The sequence below is a fragment of the Delphinapterus leucas genome, chromosome 15 (assembly GCF_059928025.1).
Source record: "Delphinapterus leucas isolate spDelLeu-1000000601 "Yukka" chromosome 15, BTC_Dleu_Yukka2, whole genome shotgun sequence".
Classification (NCBI taxonomy): domain Eukaryota; kingdom Metazoa; phylum Chordata; class Mammalia; order Artiodactyla; family Monodontidae; genus Delphinapterus; species Delphinapterus leucas.
The window spans coordinates 88,412,501-88,434,505 of NC_143143.1; the positions used below are offsets into that span (position 1 = coordinate 88,412,501).

The 22,005-nt window shown below is 62.3% G+C and overlaps 2 protein-coding genes across 4 annotated transcripts in view; one reads left to right on the top strand and one right to left on the bottom strand.

Annotated features, from left to right (window-relative positions):
* OPRL1 (opioid related nociceptin receptor 1) overlaps nucleotides 1-7,422 on the top strand; it is a 30,009-nt gene extending 22,587 nt beyond the window's left edge. For 2 of the 3 annotated variants that reach the window (XM_089897227.1, XM_022597653.3), the window contains exon 3: nucleotides 1-2,033. This exon is cut by the window's left edge and continues 112 nt beyond it. In XM_089897227.1, coding sequence (XP_089753353.1) covers nucleotides 1-412 — 412 coding nt within the window. In that variant the 3' untranslated portion in view covers nucleotides 413-2,033. Of the gene's footprint in view, nucleotides 2,034-2,639 lie in introns of those variants that run through there. The other variant, XR_016387977.1, reaches the window with a different exon arrangement.
* Nucleotides 5,302-6,652, bottom strand: NPBWR2 (neuropeptides B and W receptor 2). Its single transcript, XM_030762851.2, is given in 4 exon segments — nucleotides 5,302-5,925; nucleotides 5,927-6,199; nucleotides 6,201-6,347; nucleotides 6,349-6,652. Coding segments are annotated over 4 exon segments (990 nt in total). The 5' UTR covers nucleotides 6,618-6,652; the 3' UTR covers nucleotides 5,302-5,624.
* Nucleotides 7,423-22,005: the final 14,583 nt, after the last annotated feature.

The window sequence follows — 22,005 nt, forward strand, 5'->3', positions numbered from 1 at the left end:
CTACAGCCTGATGATCCGGCGGCTGCGAGGCGTCCGCCTGCTCTCAGGCTCCCGTGAGAAGGACCGCAACCTGCGGCGCATCACGCGGCTGGTGCTGGTGGTGGTGGCTGTGTTCGTGGGCTGCTGGACGCCCGTCCAGGTCTTTGTGCTGGTCCAAGGGCTGGGCGTGCAGCCAGGCAGTGAGACCGTGGTGGCCATCCTGCGTTTCTGCACGGCCCTCGGCTATGTCAACAGCTGCCTCAACCCCATCCTCTACGCCTTCCTGGACGAGAACTTCAAGGCCTGCTTCCGCAAGTTCTGCTGCGCGCCCACCCTGCGCCGGGAGATGCAGGTGTCAGACCGCGTGCGCAGCATCGCCAAGGATGTGGCTCATGCTCGCAAGACCTCTGAGATGGTGCCACGGCCGGCATGACTAGGCGTGGACCTGCCCATGGTGCCTGTCAGCCCGCAGAGCCCATCCACACCCAACACGGAGCTCACCCAGGTCACCGCTCTCTAGGCTGACGTGCAGCTGCGCATCACCACCCTCCACGGGCCACCCTGTGGCCTTGGAGGGTCTGGTGACATCATGGGACGGGTCAGAGCATTAGGGCTGCCCTCGAGGCCCTGGTCATACTAAAGCTGCCCTCCTAGTGGAGGGCGGGGAGGGGGCGCAAGGACTCACTGGTGAGCATGCCCGGCCAGAGCCACCCCGGCACTGCCAAGCTTCATGGACCATTCTGGCCTCTCCCCTGCTGCAACCCTCTCCGGGTAGGCACACAGCCGGAAGCATGACAGCGGCTGTACAGTCCTCCCACGTGCCCCTCGTATTGTGTGCTGTCTGCATGGACCCTTGCAGTGTCTCCTCTGGGCAGCTGGATGGGCCTGGCGCTGCCTGGAGAGTCCAGTGGGCACCCCTGGGCAGTGGGACTCGCCCTGAGAGTGGAACTCCTTTAGGAGGCTTCTCAGCAAGCCTGTTCCCTCCAGGACACATGAACTGTTGTGCCGCAGACATGGCTGTTCAGGTTTGAGAGGTGGTCAGGAGGACCGCCGCAGGCCACCCTGTCATTTGTGAAGCAGCCCCATGTGCCTGGTCTCAGCTGTGGGGTGGGGAGGGCTCTGTGGTTCTCTGTCTGGGTTGCCTGGGCCCCCCTCGGGCTGTCCCTCAAAGCCCTCCTTTCAGACTCCATCAGAGGTCAGCGGTTGTGCAGCTGTCAGGACCCTGTGTCCTGCTTGGGTCCTGGTGGCCTTGGAAGGATGCCAGCTGGGACAGGTTCTGCCCTGCACCCCCAGTGACTGATGCCCTACTTCATTTACAAGCCTCCAGTTATCTGTGGGGGAAGCCTGAGCTTCCCAGTCAGAGGCGGCTTCGTATGCAGAGTTGGAAGGAGAGCTGGGGCTGGCAGACCTGCTTGAGGGAGGCTGCAAGGACCATCTGAGCCGTGGGGACCCTGCCCGCTGTGACCACCCAGAGAAGTACCCTCCCAGTTTGCAGATGGAGGCTGCAGCTCGGTGACTTGGCAAGCGTTCTCCCTGCAGACAAGCCGCTGAGACATCTGCAGTGGGAGAGCTGCCTCTACCTGCTGGCTGAGCTGCAGAGCTGGCCAGGTGAGCGGAGGCACCTGGAAAGAGGAGGAGGTGCTGACTCCGGACTGGCCTCTCCTGCTTTGGGGACCCCGGCCTTGTGGGGTCGTTCTTGGGGAGGACGGGGCTCTGTCCATGCTGCCAGCAGCGGGAGGCTCTGAGGACCAGAGCCACTATGGCTGCAGCATTTTTGTGCCAAGGCTGAAAGACATGTGCATTTGTGCTGGTGTAACATGTGTCTCCATGTATCTATGCATGTGGACACAGTGTGATTTCCCCTGCACGTAACCAGCCCTGAACTGTCTCCAGGGGCCGTGACGGAGGGTCAGAATAACCCCCTGCACGCTGGTCAGGGCGCTCTGCTTGCAACAGGTGTTTCTGACTCTTTGGGGGGCCATTGGGGTAAATTCTCTGGGATTAGCACGTGGGGTGTAAGTAGATTCGTCCTCCAACCTGCTCTGTGCTCTCCACCTGGCTCTGTGCTTGGCAGACTGTCCCACTTTGGGAAGGGGTCGACTAGTTCATGACGTGCCGGGGGCCTGTCTTCTTTGCTTCAGCACAAAGTTTCTCCCCAAACAATCAAGCACTGCACTCCCCACCCCTGTAGCCAGAGGTTCCTGTGGATCCAGTGGGTGGGTGCTTCCCCACAGTGGGCTATGGGTTCTCCTCACTCCCACCTCCCCCCGCTCTAGCTCCTTTCTCGTTCCTTGGGCGGATCCAAGGGAGTTTGATGACAGATGCATAGAACTGCTTCCTTTGGCAGCCCTGAGATTCTGATATCCTCCTGGCTCCTGCGTGGGCCCGGTTCTACCCAGGCTGACTGTCGGGCAGACAACCCTGTCAGAGAGAGGGGCTTCGCAGGGGCATCCAGGGCCAGCTCAGTTGCAGTGCTTGGGCACAGGCAGAGGGGCCAATGTCCGGGTTTATATAAGTTTTAATGACAAGCAAATTGCTGTTAACACAAAAATTTAGCATCAAGGGAAAGTTTAGGGTGCCCCCTGTGATGGCCCCTTGCCCTTCGCTGCCAGGTCTGCCAAGGTGGCCAAATGAAGCCTCTTCCTCCCCGTCCTCTGCAGACACACCAGGATGAAGACAGCCGACATTTACATCTGTAGCTTGGCCCCGGCGGACACTTTGGTGCTGCCGACACTGCCCCTCCAGGGCACAGATGTCCTCCTGGGCTTCTGGCCATTTGGGAACGCCCTGTGCAAGACGGTCAGTGGCAGTTAGCACGGGGGGCGCTCAGGAGGCAGCGGGGTCCTGGCGGAGGAGGCGGCTCAGGGTGGCCTCCGGGCTGCCGACCAGGCCGAACCCACAGCGAGCGTCTGCGCTCGTCCCCGTCCAGGCAGGGCTGAGGGGCCGGCCAGCAGCCCGCGGGACCTCGGAAGCGGGACCACGGCTCGTCCTCTCAACCTGCACCCAGACCTCTCCTCGGCTCCCACCTCCGACCCCGCCCCCTGCCTCCAGCCCCGCCCCGCCCCCACCTCCACGCCCCACCGCTCCGACCCGGCCTCCAGCCTGCACCGCCACCTCGCCCCCTGCCCCTTTCCTTGCCCCAATCCCCACCCCCGCCCAACCCCCACCAGCTGGGCTCGGTCAAGTCTCCCGGCTTCGCTGAGCCTTGGTTTCCCCGCCTGCGCAGAAGGGACGCCGAACCTTCCTCACGGGGTAGTGGGGGAAGGCCGGGCGGGGGAGGGGTCAGCGGATCGGCTGGACCGGGGAAGCTGCGGGCTCACCTGGCGCCCTGGACTTTGCCCACCAGGGGCGCTGTGGCCCGCGGGAGACTGCGCCCAGGGGCCGCGCCGGGTGGTGCGGGGCCGGGGTCCGGGCCACGGCGAGGGGATTTGGGGAGTGGAAGGAGAGGGCCAGTTCTCTCTGGGCCCAGAAGCCCAGGGCATGGGGACACTCCCTCCCCTTTCCCCAGTCCATCTCCGGAGTCACGGTGGAGGGGGCGGCATTTTCCCCGGGGTCCACAACTCACTCGGGCGGGATCCCAGTGAGGGCTCTCCTCTCCCCCCAACCTTGGCTGGCCCATGTCTCCCCCACCCTTGGTGTGTCGCGGGCCCTGCGTGAAGACCCTCCCTCCCATCGGATGTGGACCGCCTGGCTGGGCCTGCCCCTCCTCGGTCCCCACCATGGAGTTCCCAGTGCGAGACGGTGGCTCCCGTTGCTGGGCTGTGTGTGGGGCGGGGGCCACCCCAGGGAATAAAAAGTGTGGGGTCCGTTGAGGGGGCTTGGTGGGCACCTCCTGTGCTAGGGAGATGTTCTGCTGGGGACGGGGTGGGAGACCCTTGCTCGGCTCGGCGTTCCCGTGGGCTTCCGGCTGACACAGCCCCGCCCCTGCTGCTCCGCACTCACGCCACGCACACTCACGCCACGCGCACTCACGCCTCGCTTCGGCCCAGCTGGGGTCTTAGCTGGGGTGTAGGAGCCGCAACTTCTTCTCTCGAGGAGCTCGCAGGGCGCAGGATGAACGCTGACGAGGTAATCACGGCTGCTGCTTGGAGAGGTGTGACTGCAACACAGTGAGAGAGCGGATCGGGAACAGCTAGTTCTTCGTGGGAGAGGCTGGGTGCTAGTGGCGGTTTGAGAAGTGGCCACAGCCCCTGAGTGTGGGTGGGACTTGGGGACTCGCTTCTAAGGAACAGAAAGTAGCAGAATGGCTTCCTAGATAGGCCTTAAAGGTGTGGAGGTTTCCGCCTGGCTCTCTCTCGGATGCTGCCCTGTGGGCTCGCTGCCACCCCTGGAGGATGCCCAAGCAGCTTGTGGACAGCCCGCAGGGCCAGGAACCGATGCCTCCGGCCAGTGGCCACGAGAGGAAGCAGCTCCTCCAGCCCCAATGTGGCCTTCAGGTGATTGGGACCTCGGCTGAAGTCCTGCCTGAAATGTCATGAGAGACCCTGAGCTGGAGCCAGCTGAGAGCTGCTGGAAGGTTCCTGACCCACAAGAGTTGTGAACTAGTAAATGTTGTTCTGAGCTGCTAATTTTGGGGGAGTGTTTTATACAGTAATAGCTTACTAATACCATGTGGTCAGAAAGATAACAGGACGGAGGTAGCCTCTGAGTTGTTTCAGGCTGAGAGAGGAAAGGGGAGAGGGGCGTGGGTCCGAGCTCTTCCACGTGACCGGGTGCGGGGGAGGCGGCCATGCAGCCTGGGGGCCACCTCACCGGGTGGCGAAAGGTGTGTCCTGCTTGCCAGCGGGACAGACTGACTAGAGCCGTGTCACAAGGACTAAAACCAACCTGGGGCCCCATAAGCCTCGCAGGGTTATCGGGTGCCGGGCAGGTGACTTACGGAACGGCAAGGCTGGAGCTCCAGGCCTGGAAGCAGCTGGGAGCCATGGGGCCAAGAGTGCGGAGCCTGGCCGAGGCCCACCAAAGCCGTCTTCAGGGACTTGTGGCAGAAATGGTCTCTGAGCAGCCAGCCCCTTAGTGTTCCCACCCCACCCCCAGGTGGAGCCCCTGCTGGCAGAGTCTAGGCCCCAGGCCACACCTCAGGGGGGAAGGGGTCCAGGTGCCAGCCTGTCTAAATGACAGGTGCCCCCTCCAGAGGTCCTGGCAGAAGGGCCCTGGGTCCTATAGCAGGACATGGGAGGGGACCACAGGCATCGGCATGAAGGGCACAAGGGGCATGGGGTGCTCAAGGGAGCCTGAGCCCTGCTGAGGGAGCCAGGAGGGGACACGGGCACAGGCCTCCTGGTGAAATGTCACCTGAGTTTTGGGCTGTGAGAGCGCGCTTCATGGCCTCCTTTGATGTGCGCCTTTGGCTTTTACAGCAACACCTGGCTTTGTTGCCCCAGGTGCCCCCCAGGATGTCTGTTGTGCCAGGACCATCTGCCTGGGTCGGCGGGACCTGAATCCCTGCAGCTGGCCACCCAAGGGCTGTCTAGGAGGCAGAGACAGGGGTGGGCCCATGGCCACCTCTGCGGGCTTGGTGGCCAGCCTTCGTGGGTCTTTCTCTTTCTGTCTGGAGAAAATAGTGATGGGATGTGAACAAGTGGGGTGTTGCTCTAAAGGAGCAGAGCTTTTCTACAGTTGCGTGGGCCGCGAGGGAGGGGTGCTTATGCCCCCGGGCACTGGAACGTGGTGCAGAGGCTCTTCCAGAAGCTGTGGTCCGGGAAGGCCTAGAGGAAGGGGTTGAGGCAGGAGCTGGTGTAGCCGAGGCTGGTGACGACATAGGAGGTGATGATGACCAGTGGCGTCTGGGGCAGGTCTGTGGTCAGGGCCACGACTGAGGCTAGGTGGAAGGGCGTCCAGCAGAGCAGGCCCACGGCCAGCACAGCCAGGACCTGGAGACTCACCTTCCGCTTGGCCTTGTCCAGAGCCTTGGCTCCGGAGTGGAGCCGCAGGGCCTGCAGCCTCCACGTAGAGAGCATAGAGGGTGCCCGTGGGCACCGCCAAGCCCAGCACCGGCGTGTAGATGCTGATTGCCTGGAACCAGGCCCGCTCAGGCCGTGGGCAGCTCAGCCCGCAGCTTGTGACCTGTAGCTCATTGCTGTAGACTCCGGCGAAGGTGAAGAAGGGCAGCATCGCGACAGTGACACCCAGCCAGGTGCACAGGCTGGGGATCTTAGCCCCGTGGACAGTGTGCCGGGGTGTGCGGCGGGGCCGCACCGCGGCCGGCACCACCAGGTAGGTCCGTGCTTACGGCGGCCGGGAAGTAGACGCTGGAGAAGACGTTGCAGCGGTCGGTGGCCAGCACCAGCTCGCAGAGCAGCTCCCCAAAGGGCCAGCGCTGCAGCACGTGCTCGGCGATGTTGGTGGGCAGCACCGGTGTGAAGAGCCGTCGCGATGGCCAGGTTCAGGGTGAATGCGTGGGTCGCCGTCTTCATCCTGGGCGCTCTCAGGATCACACAGACGGCGGCCGCGTTGCCCGTTAGCCGCACGGCGCAGGCACCAGCGCCCACCACCGGCAGGAACACGTGAAGAGCCGGCAGCGGCTCAGGGAGTGTGACGCTGTGTCTGGTGCCGTTGTCCCAAGAGAGGCCGGCGCCCGTTGTGCCTGGCAAGGGGAAGCCTCGGCTGTCCGGGCTCTCCGGCCCCGTGGCCTCCATCGTGAGGCAGGACCGATAATGGTTTGTGCCCTGGGCAGGTGGGAGGTGCTTCCGAGCTGGGAATCTGGGCAGGGGCCTCCTTGGGCTGGATTCTGAGAAAGAAACGACCAGAAACTCTGGGACCTGGCTGTCAGCTTAGAATGGGAGCTGCCTCAAGTTCTCTGGCAGAAGTTGTGGCCACTTTGCCGGGGTCAAGGATTCATGGCGTCTCTCTCCATCCACCCCTTTCCAGTGGCAAGAGAGAGCCTGGCAGAGTGCATGGGCACCTCCTCCTGGGCAGCACTTAAGGCTGGTTGGGTTCCTCCCCCAAGGCCCCCTCCTCTTGCAGAGAGCAGCTGCCAACCACCCTTCTGGGAAGGGAGGGCTTGGATCTGCCCCCCGCCCCGCCCCACCCCCAGCCCCTGTCCCGGCCACACCCCAAAGCACAAGCTACATAAGTCAAGACAGTCCCTTTGAAAATGCACCTCCCATCATACTCCTGGCCCCCTTGGAATCGGGAGGCCTGGAGCAGTGCCCTCCCAGTCACGCTGCAGACCCTCTGCGTGTGGCCACCAGCACTTTTCCTCACTGACCTGTCTGGAGACACATGGCCAGAAGTTGGTGGCCTGGGTGACATGTGGTGGTGGCCAGCTCAGGTGGCCTCAGGAGTGGAGGGGGGAGGTGTGGCCCCCGCCGATGGGCCCCCTGCCAGCGTCCCAGTCCGTCCTTAACCACCTGGGGGACTTTTAGAACCTGCTCGCTGGCAGCCTCAGAGGGAGCTGGCTTCCCGAAGAGTCTCCAGCCTCATGGCAGTGCTGCTACGCACCAGGAGGCGGCGGGGCCGGGGGGGGGCGGGGGGGCGGTGTCCCCTGGCTGATGCGGAGCCCTGGGCTGCGAGCGCTGCTGGCTCTGGGAGACCGAGGGCTGCAAGCCTTGGCCAGGGGCTCCAGCTGTCCACCAGGGCCGAGCCTTCGTCCAGTGGGCTGCCCCCCGGTGGGACCCCTACTCCCCTGGTCCCCCAAGAACCCCGTGCTTCCAAGTGGTCTCTACATACCGGCTTTTGTTTCTGGTGTGAGGTGGGGATGGGGGGCACCGGGGCTAGAACTTTCCTTGGGATACTCACGGTCCCACGTGGGCTACATGAGCTTCACAGCTTTGTATGAGGTGATTCTCTTTGAGAAGCAGAGAGAAGGTGACCAGCTGGGCCTGGGAGGGAGGGAGCCGCCCTCTGGTCTGGGTGGGGCAAGTTCTGGACTGGTCATTGGTGCCCCAGCCTGAGACCCACCGAGGCCAGGGGATGGGTGGTCAGTGAGTGTGAGGGGAGGCCCCTGCATCTGGGTCTGACTTTCGTGATTTGGGGGTGTTCGTGCATGGGGAGGGGTGCTGGGTCAGGTCACAGCTCCTGGACACCAGAGACAGGACAGAGAGAGGCTCAGGCCTGGCGTATGGGCCGCCCGTTCCCCTTGACCATGTGGCCTACGTGTGAGCCAGCGTGCGGGCTGGCCTGGGGGGTGAATGGCTGACCACTGCCCTGGTGCTGGGCCGGTAGGGAGTGGCCCAGGCCTCCTGTAGCTCAGCTGCTGTCCTGGGGGTGGGGCAGGGCTCACCTCTCTGGGCCTGGTTGTGGGTCTCCCGCGGGATGGGTGCTGGGGGTCCCTATTTCCTGAGAGCCTTGGGGGGGCCCAGGGCTCCGTCTGCCCGCCAGCCAGCACGTGACCGCCCGGCGCCCCCCGAGCGTGGGCCTGTGATGGGGGTTCTTCACCCTCATGCCCCTCCTGCTCGTTGCCCCAGCTCAGCAGGACACCACATGCCACCCCAAACTTGCTCCGGGCCCGGCTGCTCTAGGCAGGGCTCCCCTCAAGCCCTGGGAGGAGCAGGCGGTGTCAGAATTCCAAGAAACTTCCCGGCGGATTCCCAGCACAGCCCTGGCTTCCTCTGAGGCAAGCCGTGAGGCTGGGGTCCCTGCTCACCCCACCAGTGTCTGGGGCTCTGAGCGCCTCTCAGCCTGATCTCTGCTCTCCTGAGTCTGTCCTGGGGGCTGCTGGCTCCCCACCCGGCCCGTCACGTCTGAGGGGGCTGGGGGTGGAAGCTGAGAGGATGGGGGCCCCGGGGCAGCAGGGGTTGGGGGTGCTGAGGAGGGGGCACTAGGCCTGCAGGTGTGGGGACCCTCACGCCGGCTCAGTGGTGGGGGGCGCCTCAGCCTCTGCTCTCTGGCCCCCAGAGCAGCAGGGGGCTTTGTCTGCACGTGGGCTGGGTATTGTGCGCTTGTCATCCTGGGGAGATGAGTTCCATTTTCAGAAATGAATCGGCTGTTTCCAACCAGCCTGTGAGGGCGTTCAGGCTGTAGAGAGAGAGGTGGGGGCCGCAGGGGAGGGGCGAGACCTCTGCCTGGTCTCCAGGGTCTGGGGGCTGGGGCCTGCGCAATGGGAGCCCGTGGGAGTCTGCGCGGTGTGAGTGTGTGAGTGTGCGTGTGCGTGTGAGTGCGTGTGTGCGCGCGTGCGCTCTGTGCAGCTGCTTGGGGCGGGGCGGGGGGCCGGGGGAAGCAGGTCCTGGCGGTGAGCCTCCCTCCCCACCCCTGCGCAGGGAGGAGGGAGAAGGGAGGGAGGGGGTGCAGCCGCCCTGACCCAGCCCAGTGTGGCTGGTGGGCAGGGAGACCGGAGACAGTGTCAAGTCATAGGCAAGCTCAGTGGAGCGGCTTTCACAGTTGTGTGTAACTCACCTGGTGTGGCAACCACCTTCCACCTGAACCTGATGGTCGTGTCTCACACACACACGCACGTGCACACATCACACAGATGCGCGCGGCAGACGCACGCACTTACGCAGACAGGCGTACACACACACGGGCGCGGGCGGATGCGTGCACCCCTGCGTGCCTCTGTGTGTGCTCTGGCCACCAGGCCCGTCGCCTCTCTTGCTCTCCTCCTCAGGCCTCAGAAGACAGCCCTGAAGGGTAAGTGCGGCCTCTGAGTAGGTAGCTGGGAGGCTTAGCTCGCTGAGAAGAGACAGGTGATTCAGAGCGCATGTCCAGGGAAGCAGAGAGAGAACTCTGTAAAACTGAGAGGGCCCGTTTCAAACCTAGCCATTCGGACCCCTGGCCCTGCCACCCGGCACCCAGCTGCCCCTCTCTCTCCTTCAGCACCAGTGGCACTGAGCTGTCCCCAGGGGCAGGTCATGGCTTGGGGGTTTTTGACGGCTCCCGATCGCCCTGGGCTCAGGGCCGCTGAGAGAGGCCTGGGGCAGCCAGACCGGGGTCCCATAGGGACTCTGCTGCTCAGCCAGCTCCGGAATATCCCAGCCCTGGGCCCGGAGTCACTTGTCTGCTGTGCAAGTGTTTGTCTAGGAAAAGAGCAGTGAACAAAGAGGGGGGAATTCCTGCTTTCCTAGGGCCGCCCCTCTACCGGGGGAGGTGGGAAACAACATGGGAAGCACCAAGTGCATCGCAAGGTTTAGCCGGAGGTCAGGGGCTCTGGGGGAAGGAAGTAGAGAGACATCTGTCCATCAACAGGGTGGTCCTGTGGAGACGGCGATGCTCGTGCTGAAACCAAGGAGACAGGGGAGGCCTGGCAGGTGTGTGGGGCACGGCCACGGGAGAGGAAGGAGCTTGGCCCGCCCTTCTAGGGACGCGGGCTCTGGCCTTCCTGAGGGTTTTGAGGAGGGGAGCGTGGGTCGGCCAGGTCCTTAGGCCAAGAGGGTCAGAGGGGTGTGGGGTGCGGGGAGCAGGGCGCCTCGGCAGGAGCCCTGGCCTGGGGGCTGGGAGGGGCGGGAAGGTTGGAGGTCAGGATGGAGTACAGAGTCCAAACCCATCCAAGGCCTTCGGGATGTGGGGTTTTGAGGGGCAGCCTGGGCTGGAGGCTGGGTGCCCTGAGGCCCCCTGGCCTGCCCTGCCCATGCGCCCCCTCCCCATGCTGAGAAGCAGGAAGCACGGAGGAGGTGCATGTCTCCCCTGGGCACCAGCCCTTCTCAGCCTCGGAGGGTTGTTAAGCCAGTTACCAGAGGACTCCCTCTCCCCTCCCCAGGAATAGGCGGGGTGGGGGTAGTAAGGCCCTGTCCCCTCCTTCCTGCCCAGATGCCAGCCACCACGATCAGCCCTGCTGGGCCCGATGGGGGAGCTTCACGGAGGCGCCCCTGCCCTGAGCGAGCCTGGGGCCTGTCTCCTGGGAGGTCTTCGTGCCCATGGCGTACTTGTGGACTGGTCCTCTGGTCACGCAGAGCACAGGCAGCACTGGGAGGGAGGGAGCAGGTAACTCTGTGTCTCAGGCGGGAGGGGTCACAGGCACGACTGGGCCCTCGGACAAGCACGTGGGTGGCGGGAGTGTGTATGCATGCGGGGCAGCAGAGCGCTCAGAGACACACCCAGCAAGGGAGCATCCGTGAGCCTGGCTTCCGGGTCTGTCCATGAATTCATTTTTGTCTTTAAAATTAATTAATTAATTTATTTATTTTGGGCCGTGTTGGGTGTGCGTCGCTGCGCGCGGGCTTTTCTCTAGTTGCGGCGAGCAGGGGCTGCTCTTCCTGGCCGTGCGCGGGCTTCTCACTGCAGTGGCTTCTCTTGTTGTGGAGCACGGGCTCTAGGCGCACAGGCTTCAGTAGTTGTGGCTCGCGGGCTCAGTAGTTGTGGCTCGCGGGCTCTGGAGTGCAGGCTCAGCAGTTGTGGCACGCGGGCTCAGTAGTTGTGGCTCGCGGGCTCTGGAGTGCAGGCTCAGCAGTTGTGGCATGCGGGCTTCAGTAGTTGTGGCTCACGGGCTCTAGAGCGCAGGCTCAGCAGTTGTGGTGCATGGGCTTAGTTGCTCCGCGGCATGCGGGATCTTCCTGGACCAGGGCTCGAACCCGTGTCCCCTGCATTGGCAGGCGGATTCTCAACCACTGCGCCACCAGGGAAGTCCCTGTCCGTGCACTTACTGAAGGTTGGTGGGCAGGCGGGGCTGGTTCATGCTCGAGTCAACTCCTGCGGAGTCCTGAGTCGGACGGGAGGCCAGGCCTCCCTGTGGCCCTGGAGGGGGCGGTGTTTGTCCCTCCACGTGGCCTCAGGGCCACACAGCTCAGCTGGGCCCCGTGGGTCTGGGATGCTCCGGAGGCCAGATTCGCTGACCTTGGACCAAGCTCTCTGTCCGTGGGACGCAGAGGACAGACCAAGCTGGCAGCCGGTGGGGCCGGGGTGATGGGTCCTGCCGGTCCAGGGGCCTCTGGTCTTGCTTGTTCCCTCCCCCTTCCCACCTGCCTGGCGCCAACCCCAAGCTCAGAGGGTGCAGCCTGGCCTGAGCCGGCGGCAGAAGCCGAGGACAGCACGCACATGCCCCCCTTCCCCGCCCGCCCCCCGCAGACCCTAGTGCTCTGCCCTCCCTCCCCAGCGTTTGCAGGACCCTCCCGGTTCATTCCAGATTGTGCATGGTGGTGTCCTGCCTGCTGCCTTTAGATCCATTTGGGTTGGAGTGGGTGCTGTCCAGCCCGGTCACTGAGAGACTGGGCCTCCGCAGGGGAGGGCTGGGCTCGGGTGAGGGGCCATCACTCGCTGGGGCGTCTGTGATGGGGGAGGTGGCCAGGGCAGGCCGGGAGCCCCGTGGTCACGTGCTTGATGCACAGGTGCGGTGAACACGTGTATGTTTCAGCGTGCTTCCCCTCAGGCTGACACATGCACATGTGGCTTGTTAACACACCTCTGGGCCCCCTCAAGTCTGCACGGGGCAGCACCCCGCCGCCCTGCTGTGTCTTGTCTGCGTGCCCAAGGCTCTCCCACAAGGCTCAGAACCCCAGGAGGGGCCTTCGCCAGGGCACTGTCCACCGCCAGGCCTTCTCCGTGGCCTCTGGGGTCCTGCTGTGGGTGACCCCTGGGGAGGCCTGGTGTCTGCAGGGCTGAGGGCCCTGCAGGACCCGATGCTGGGAGGGCTTCTGTGGCAGGAGTGCCGATCAGCATGTGGGGGTCTGCGAGGGGCCATGCCTAGGGCTGGGGAGACGGTACAGGGGGCCAGTGCCGGGGAGGGGGCAGGGCTCGGCCGGGGAGGGGCCCCGGGGAGGCGGCATCCTGGGCTCTGAGCAGGGCTGGGCGTTGGCTGCACAAGCGAATACCTGGAGGACGGGTGCCACCAGGACCAAAGGGAAGCACCCTCAGCTTGGGGACCCGGGTCTCCTAATGGTGGGGCTGCCCTGGACGTCCCCCCACCCCTTGGCCCTGTGCTCACATGTGCTCTGCTGGTGCACATGACAGACAGTGATGCCTCTCTGTGTGCCTGGCCCGGGGTGGGGAGCCTCTGTCCAGGGCTCGTGGGAGGACCATTTTGTTGTCACCCTGGCAGCAGTCAGGAGAGGGGGCTGGACCCACCGGCCCAGCTGAGGACTGCGGCTCTACCCAGCCTAGAGCCTTTGGCTTGGGGTGGGGTCGGGGCTTCTGCCTGAGGGACTGAGCTGGCTGGAACTGGGAGTGATGACTCAGGTCTAGAAGCCCTTTGTCCTGGCCCTTTTGGTCGTGTGTCCCGTGGGACACACATCTCTCCTCTCTGCCCGACCCTCCACAGAGCCCTGGGCTGGGGTCTGGGACCATCCTTTCACCACCGCTGTGCGCTCAGCCCTGGGCTCTAGGGAGGCCCCCTTCCTCCGTGCTCAGGAATGGCAGGTGGTGGGAGCTTCCAGCAGGAGAGGAAGACCTGGCAGGACCAGGTTTTCAACGTCTGGAGCTTCCCCGGCAGGCCTCCCGCAGCTGTGGGTGTGGAGGTCGCGAGGGCGGCTCTCCGGGGCCCAGGTGAGGCCTGGGGCCTGGGCGGAGCTCAGATTTCCTTGCCTGGGACCTCAGCCCCCACCTGGCTCCAGACTGTGGGTCGCAGTGGGGAGGGAGGGACAGCCCCGCTGACCCGGTTGGCCTGGCCTGCTGGGTCCTACAGCATCTGTGGGGAGAGTCCTGGGCACCGTTTTTTTTGGTGCTGGGGGAGGACAGAGGTTTGAATCCAGACAGGGCAGCTCCCCTCACCTCACCCACCACAATTTTAGCTTCCATTGGCATCATCCGGGAACGCAGGGGAGGGTGGGAAGGTGGCACGCGTGCGTGGGGACGTTGCCTGCGCAGACAGCTCCTTCGTGCCGTGGCGGTGGACTTGGCAGTGGTGGAGAGGAGGTCAGAGGCTGGACTGGGCGAGGGTGTCTTGGGAGGGGCTGACGTGGGCTGGGAGGGCCCCTGAGGGGAGATCAGGGTCAGCAGGGGCTGTGGGCATGGAGTCCATGGCTCCCCCTCGGAGCAGAGCAGAGCCCAGACCAGCCTGGGCATGGAGGAAGTGGTTGACGTGTGGCGGTGTCAGCCAGGACCCGGCTGCCTGGGGGCCTCTTGTCCTGGGCAGGGCCACCTTCTTGTGCCCAGAGGCCCTGCAGGTACTTCATGGGCTTCTTCTCTATGTCCTTGCTGGACTGAGGCCCGGAGTGTGGTCGCTGTGTCCTCAGAACCGCGTCTGGAGCCAGGACCTGTGTGTCTTTCCTTCCTGGGCCTCTTGGTGCTCCAGGCACTGCTGGGTCCGGAGGAGGCTGTGGGCCCCCCACCCAGCCCTGGTGAGTCAGCAGCAGGGCCAGTTCCCACCCGCCCCTGCCCATGCGTGGGTGCTCCTGTCACCATGGCAACCCTGTCCCAACAGGTCTCATTGAGGGACATTTCCCGGTGTCCACTTTGTGTCCCCTCGAGAGCCTCTCTGCCCGTGACCCTGTGACCTCCAATGTCCCCTTTTTGGGAAGGCGGGTGGCCGGCCCTCCCAGTTTACCTGTGACTGTCCACGTTTCAGCCCTGAACGTCCACGTTCCAGGAAACGCCTTGGTCCTGGACAAACCACTTACCAGCGGGGGCCTGTCTGGGGAGGGAGGGGGCGTGAGAGGATGCTGCCCCCCAGGGGAGGCTGCCTGGTGTGGCCAGGCCTGGGCTCGGCCAGAAGACAACCCCTGTCCCCCATCTCCACCCAGGCCTGAGGCACCTCTGCTGATCCCCTTGGTCTGTCTCCTCTGGTTTCAACGCCTGCTGGGTACCAGGCACTGGCGGAGCCCTGGCACATCCGTGCTTTCTCCATCCCACGGTGACCCAGGAGGCAGGGCTGCTCTGGCCCCACTTCACAGGCGACAGCAGGAGGCTCTGGTGGGGGGTCCCCTGGCAGGTGCCATCCTTCAGCAACAGGCAGGTGTCACTCCCGAGGGAGCTGCCGCCGTCAGCAGTGTCCATGGGCGGACGCCCAGGGGCTGGCCCCGGTGCCAACCCCCGCGGCGTGCTCAGGAGCCTGGCAGACGCTAGAGCGGCTGGAGACTCCGAGCCCGGCTTCCTTCCCAGGGTGGAGGAGTGTGGGCTTGAGTAGAGCTGGCACTCGTGCTGTGGTGACAGGTGTCACCTGAGGTCTGCCCACACCTCCAGGCGACTGTCGGGAGTGCGGGTCTAGAGCCAGCTCTGCCCTTGCCGTTGAGGACCCAGGGTGAGGTACTCAACGCCTCTGAGCCTCCATTTCCTCGCTTGTCCAATGGGGATCATACTTTTCCTGCCTCAGAATGTGGAGAGGTTGAGCTGAGATGGTGCAGGCAAGGGCTCTGCCCCACCCAGTGCCTTTGATGCTGGAAGGAGCCCCGCCCGGTCCCACCTGCCCTGCTGCTCTGGGCCTGGGCCGGGGTTTCAGCCTTGGGCTCGGGCAGCTAGATGGGGGCTTGGAGTGAACTCTGGCCTCACGTCAGCTGTGAGTGGGACAGGAGGCTGCTGAGTGGTCGAGACCTGCAGGCAGAAAGAAATTCCTGGAGGAGGCACGTGAGGGGGCCACCAGCCTGTGCAGGGAACCGGGAAAACCGGCGGCCAGCCGCTCGCCCGAGGTGTGGAGGTCTGCCGTGAGGGAAGCACCTCGAAGCCCCCCTCTTCCAAGAGGCCCTCCCGGATCAGCTCTGCCTGACTACGCGGGGGTAGGCATTTTCCCCAGGGCTGGGTGGGTGGGTGGGGTCTCTCCATTTCTAGCTGAGCCGGGTTCTCATCGTGCAGCTCAACCCTGACCCCCAGTGGCCAATTCTGAGCACTGCTGCCGAGGATTTGGGACCGATGGCCTCGGGGGTGACCCAGGGGGATGTCTGTGACCTGGCCCAGGAGCCTCACCGCCCTTCCCAAAGTCTAGCCTGAACACACCCAACGAAGGTCCCATGGTGGAACCCCAGGCTTGGTGGCAGGGCTTCATTCAACCCAGGTGTGCACTCCTGTTGAGGGGCGTGACCCAGGGATTCGGGGACGCCCCATCTGGAATCGGCCTTCGTCATGCTAGAGGCTGGTCTGGACGGGCCAGCCCTGAGAGGTGGCCCCTGAGCTGTGCTCCTGGCGTTCCGGGAGGGGTGGAGGAGCATGTGGGGCCGCGGCAGAGGCTGGCGCTGGGGGGGCGCTGAGGCCGCCGGGCAGGCAGGGCTGCACTGGGAGGGGACCTGGGGCCAAAGAGGGTTTTAGGCAGGGCAGTGACACGGTCACGTTGCCTTTCAAAACAGTCATTCCGGCTGCTGGGCAGAAGGTGGACGGAAGGGTGGAGGCTGGCAGCAGGTGGCTGGTGGGAAAGGGAGCTGCTAAGACCCCAGCCTGCTGGGGAGGAGAGCCCTGGCAGGCAGGGCCTGGGGACGGACTGGCTGAACGTGGGGGTGTGGCTTGGAGGGCAGCTGTGGATGCCCCGAGGACAGGAAGAAGGGGAGCCCTGGTGCTGGGAGACCTAGGCTGTTCTGTCAGCTGCGAGCTGACATTGTGATGGGGGAGGTGCAGAGGTCTGTGGGGAGGGGCTTAGTGGGTCTCCTGTGTCTAAACTAACCTGGGCCCTTGGGGGGTGCCTGGACTTGGTCCCTGCCTGAAGCCTCAGTTGGCTTCCTGCTCAGCTGCGCAGGGTCAGCGGGGAGCCCGGAGGGCAACACCGTGTGGCCAAATCCTACATTTCCAGATAGCAGAGGAGAGGAGCTGGGGGTCTTCGGAGGCTGGAGAGAAGTCTGGGTGGCCGGAGGCTGCTTGGAGCCGAGAGGTTAGACAGGTGAGGCAGGAGCCTGCGGGCAGCCGCAGGGCTCAGGCCTGCATAGCTTGAGGGGCTCTGGGGACCTGATATTTCTGTGTGGAGGTGTCATCCAAGTAGGGGGGCTCATGTGGTGGGCACGCAAGTATGCAGAGGCACCTGTGGTGCGCGTGCACGCATGTGCGGTGCATCCACACACGTGCACACACTGCATGTTTTGTGTGCACGCACGTGTGCGTGTGTGTGTGTGGTGTGGTGGAGTTCTCCCTGCTGCCTCCTTCTGGGCTCTTCCTTTAGTCCCTTCTCTAGCTGGCAACGAGAGTGATTTTTCTAAAAGCCAGTAGGATCACGTCCTGTCTCTCTCTGAAAGCCTTTACAGACTCTACTCGTCGAAATACTCATGAATGAAATGATGTGATTGTGTTTGGGACTTGCGTCAAGATGATCTTGCGGATGTGGGTGTAGAATAGACAAAACAAAGGTGGCCGGAGCTGGTCTTAGAGTTTGGCAATGCCCACGTGGGCGGTACGGGTGTTCTTCTCTCTATTTTTGTGTGTCTTTGAAATTTTGTCAGGATAAGTTGCAAACGACTTTGAAATGTCAAAAAATGTATTGGGTGTCCTGTTGGCTCACTCTTCCAGATTTTCTGCCTCGTTATCTCTGAGCTGTTTTACAGCTCTACAATGGCAGAAGACTGATAGTAGTGTAAACAATTCTTGTTCATAGAAATGCAAGTTAATTTCGTCCGGTGGAGAGCGATTGACGCTCGCCCTTTGGGTACTGACCGGTGTTGCTTGTACTTACAAGTGCACTTCAGGATTCTGGGTTGCCCGTGGATGTGTCTGTGGTTTGGATTCTCCTTTGATCTGGGTTGGAAAGTGTTGCTGCTTTCTTCATTGGTGGTTGCTGTGGGGTGAATTGTGTCCCTAGAGAGCCGTGTTGAAGTCCTGACCCCCAGTCCCTGGAAGGCGGCCTCATTTGGAAGCCAGGTCTCTGCAGATATGACCAGCTGCAGTCAAGTCCTCATTAAAAGAGGGAAATTTGGACACAGACACAGAAGACACAGGAAGAATGCCAGGTGATGACAGAGGCAGAGACTGGGGCGATGTGTCTACGAGTCAAGGACCACGTGGGGTCATCAGAAGCCGGAAGAGGCAGGAAGGAGCCTCAGCTGTAGCCTCTGGAGAGAAGGTGGCCCTGCCCACACCTTGAAGAGAGGGTGGCCCTGCCCGCACCTTGGAGAGAGGGTGGCCCTGTCCGCACCTTGATTTTGGAAACCTGCCTTCCAGACTGTGAGAGAATAAATCTCTGTTGTTTTAAGCCCCCCAGTCTGTGGGCTTTTGCTAGGGCTGGTAGGGGGGCCAGGAAACACAAACAGTGTGCGCGGGCACGGGGGGTGGGGGGTGGGGGGCACTCCAAACAGGGAAGGAGGCAGTGCAGGGCCTACAGGAAAGGCGGAGCCTGGTGGGAGGGGCAGCCTGGCCCAGGACGGAGGGGGAGGTGGGGACGTGGTGGGGTGCGGGTGTGTCACTGGGAGGAGTTTGGACATTTTCCCTGAAGGCAGCATGAGGCTTTTGAAACAAAAACCAAAAACCAACTAATTCTAGAAAATGTTAAAGGGTAAATTTTTGAAGGTAAAATCTTGGCCCTCGAGTCAAAAGCGATTATTTCACTCGCTGTGTGCTAACTCCGGGGCCGAGAGCAGGGTGGGTGTCTGTGCGGAGGCTCCCGCAGGGAGGCCAGGGGAGGCCGTGTGGAAGAAGGCTGGGCCTTGAGGGTGGCTTTGTAGACAGATCACGCGGTGGATGCACCCGGGGTTAGACGCACTGGAGGATGAGCGCGCTGCAGTGTAGATGTGTCACTGTGTGTGCGTTGCAAGGTGGATGCATTGGGTGAGATGCAGGGAGGACCCTCTGCAGTATAGACACACAGGCTGCAGTGCAGACCCTGCTGTGTAGAAGCATGTCTCCCGTGTCTACTCACGGCTGCTCTGAGGCCTCTGGCTGGGCCTGCGCCCCAGGCAGAGCCGGGGCTGTGGGCCAGGGGGGCACTGGCAGCCCTGGTTGGGGCCGTGTCCTCCCCAGCCAGGCCTGCCCTGGCCCCTCTCTCACATCCTGTGGCGACCCTCCTCCTTGCCCGTCCTCATGATACCCCGGCCTGAGCTCTGTCTGCGCTGGTGGAGCCCTGGGGTCTGGTGGGGGGTGTCAGGCCACATTTCCTCCCCGGGATCCACGGCTGTTCCAGAAAGGGCCCTCACAGTGAGCCCGACCACACAGGACTGGGCCTAGGTGACCCGAACCCTAACCCCATTTCAACAGGGTCCTGGAGAACCCCCTGGGTCCCCTGACCGCGTCCCCTCCCCCACCCTCCAGAGCGGGGCAGCATCTCGCCGCGTTCGCCCTCAGGACAGCTGCCAGCATTCTTGGGGCCCCTCTGTGGGGTGGGCGGAACACGCCCATAGACTCTCAGAGAGGCTGCCCCCAGCCCGGGCCACCAACACTTCAGAATTACTTGGGGGTCCCCATCCCCGGGCCCCAGGGTCAGAACGTCTTATCCTGAGTGGATAAGCTACAGGATTGGGAATTAATGTGTATTTAAATATTTTAATATATTTTATTTTTATTTTCTGGGGGGAAATAGGCCGTACATGCAGATGATCCAAGAGAAAATGGCCCAACAAGGAGGGACGTGGTGAAAAAGAATCCCCTCCCCCGCTCCTCAGCCCCAGGGACCTGTGGTCCCTCCATCAGTGGCCTGTGGGCCTCCAGGCCATTCTGAGCATCACAGACACCACATTCCCACGTGCCTGTCCACATGGGGCAGGGCAGTCCCGTCCACAGTGTTGGTTAGCCCTTGCCGACGGACATTTAGGTGGTCTTTTTCTCATGGACAGTGTCGCCAACGATGTCCCTGAACCTGTGCCTTTTCAAGTGGCGGGCAGGCTTTAGGATAGGCCCCTGCACGTGCGGGGCCGTCTTCACTTTGAAAGATCTGCTGCCACATAGCCCCCCAGCAGAGCTGTGTTAGAAACCTTTGGATCTTTGCAATCTAAGAGCAACTCTGCTGTTCAGAATTGCATTTCTCGTACCATGAGTCAGGTCGAACAACTTTTAATTTATTTTAAAGGTATATTTTCCCTTGTTCTGTAAACAGCCTTGACCCGGTTTTTTGTATTGGATTGTCGGACCTTGTCTTATTGATTGGACAGGCTCTTTACATAGTAAGGCTTTATCCCTAGATACTTGCAAATATTTTTCCTCGTCTGTTACTTGACTTTTGCTTTGTTTTAAAGTAGTTGTGCCATGTAGAAAATTTTAAATCATGTAATTTTACAGTTTGGTTTTGTGAGCCCATAATATGCTCTGCATTCTTCCTTCCGGTACTTTTATGGTTATTTTTAAACATTTACATCTTTGACCCATTTAGAACTTACTTTGGTATAAGATCCGAGTTAGGGATCTGTGTCAGTTAGGGTCCAGTAGCAGACAGACGTCATCCTGAAATTGGGAAATTTGAGGAGAGCTGAACAAAGGGATTAAGGTGTGGGCAGGGGGTAGAGAAACCACTAGTGGAAGTGGGGTCCACCCTTAGAGCTGAGGGGCGGGGCCCTGACGTGTAGATGCGGGGATGGGGGGAGGAGCCTGGGCCTGCTGCAGACCCAGAGAGAGAGGCTTGACCGTTGTCCTGTAGGAGCCCCTGATGACTGCGCCCTGGTGGGCGGGGAGCAGGGGACCCAGGGCCACTGAGGGTGGCATGCAGCAGAGTGGGGGCAGTGTGGGAGGTGGTGTGCAGAGGGGTGCCCCACAGTTCCTGGCCAGGTTAAAGGAGAAGGTTCCCTGGGGCGGCTGTGGGGAGGGGGGTCCAGGACCACAGGAGACCCACCCCGCAGGCTACCAGTGCCCTGGCTGGGGAGGGGCATCCAAGGACAGAGATTGGTTCTCTGGTGACAGCAGAATTCGGGGACCCGGACGGCGGGCTGAGGGGCTGAGCCTGGTTTGCCTGGATGGGGTGTTTCCAGGCTCTCAGTTTTAACAGCAGGGCAGTCTGGACAAATCTTTATGAGCTGACCACCCCCCTTGTGTATCTTTGTTCTGATGTGGCTGAGCTAAGTGGCATCTGTCCCACAGTCGCCCCCCGTCTGAGGCCCCGGGGTCCTGCGGGAAAGGTCAGAATTCAAGCTGCTTCCCCTGCCCCAGACCAAGGGACCTGTGGACACAGAGGGGAGCCCTGCCCACCGTGCCGCCGGCTCCCAGGCGAGGTGTCTGGCTCGGTCCTGCTGGGCGTGCTGCCACAGGGGAGCCCCCTTGTGCTCTTGTTCCAGACAAAGTCCTCTGCACACCCTGGGCCTTGACCATCATCTGGTTTCCATGGTGGCCGTGGCCCTGATGTCTGGGGCAGTGAGGGCGGGTCACCCGTGCGCCGTTTACCTGGAGTGAGGCTCCTTCCTCCTTGTTGGTGCGAGGCTGATTGCTCTGCATTTTCACGGTAAATTTGTTTTCTGAGTCGCTGTTGAAATTCTGGAAGCAGAGAAAATGCATTTGCTCCATCACCTTCTGGATGTGACAAGTCCTATAACATCTATTAAAGCCTTTAATGAAATCCCTGCTCAGAGCTGCCCTGTGAATGAATGTGGAATCGAAATTTAAATTAAAATGTTGTTTTTGTAGCCTGGAGGCTTTGCCCGGGAAGAAATTAAAGGGACAGCTCACCTTTCTGCCATCGTCCTCAGGCTCGATGAGTGCTGTGCTTGGTGGCCCTCTGACCGGACGCTGCGGGGGAAGGCGGGTGCACCTGTGGGCCGGTATAGCCACTTGTGGCTGGAGATAAACGCGTTTACTTGTAAACAGGTGCGAGCCCTGCACTCGCAGAGCCCACAGTCTGGGGGGACAGACGTGTCCACAATAGGTGTCGATGCCCAGAAAGTGGAGTGGAAGCAGGGCAGGGCTGCTGGGGAGCTCGGAAGGTCCATCTGGGGTGGGGAGAACAGGGGCAGGGACAGGAGTGGGGGTGGCTTGGCTGCGAGCAGATTCCTTCTCTCGTCCTGCCCTGGGGACCTCAGACACGCTCAACTCCCAGGTCTCTGGCCAACCCTCCCCACACTCCACCCTCCTCCAGGCACCCCTGCCTGGGGGGAGAGACACAAACCTGCACAGCCTGCCTCAGGACACCAAAAAGTGCTTGTCTCTCCTGCTTTCTGGGGTGGCAACATTGCCCCTTTCCTTCTATGATGAAAAGTTCTAAAAAACACCCAGAACGTGTGCCACACAGAGTGCCGAGGGGCAGCTCTTCCCGGAGGAGGCCCAGGGACCCCGTGCTGCAGGCAGGGGGACCACGTGGGGAGCAGGTTCAGGGGTTAGGGTGTAAAGTGTTGTGACCGAAGGAAAGAGGGGAGCCCCAACTGGATGTGGAATTTGTTTACCCAGCAAGGGTTACCCCCCAGT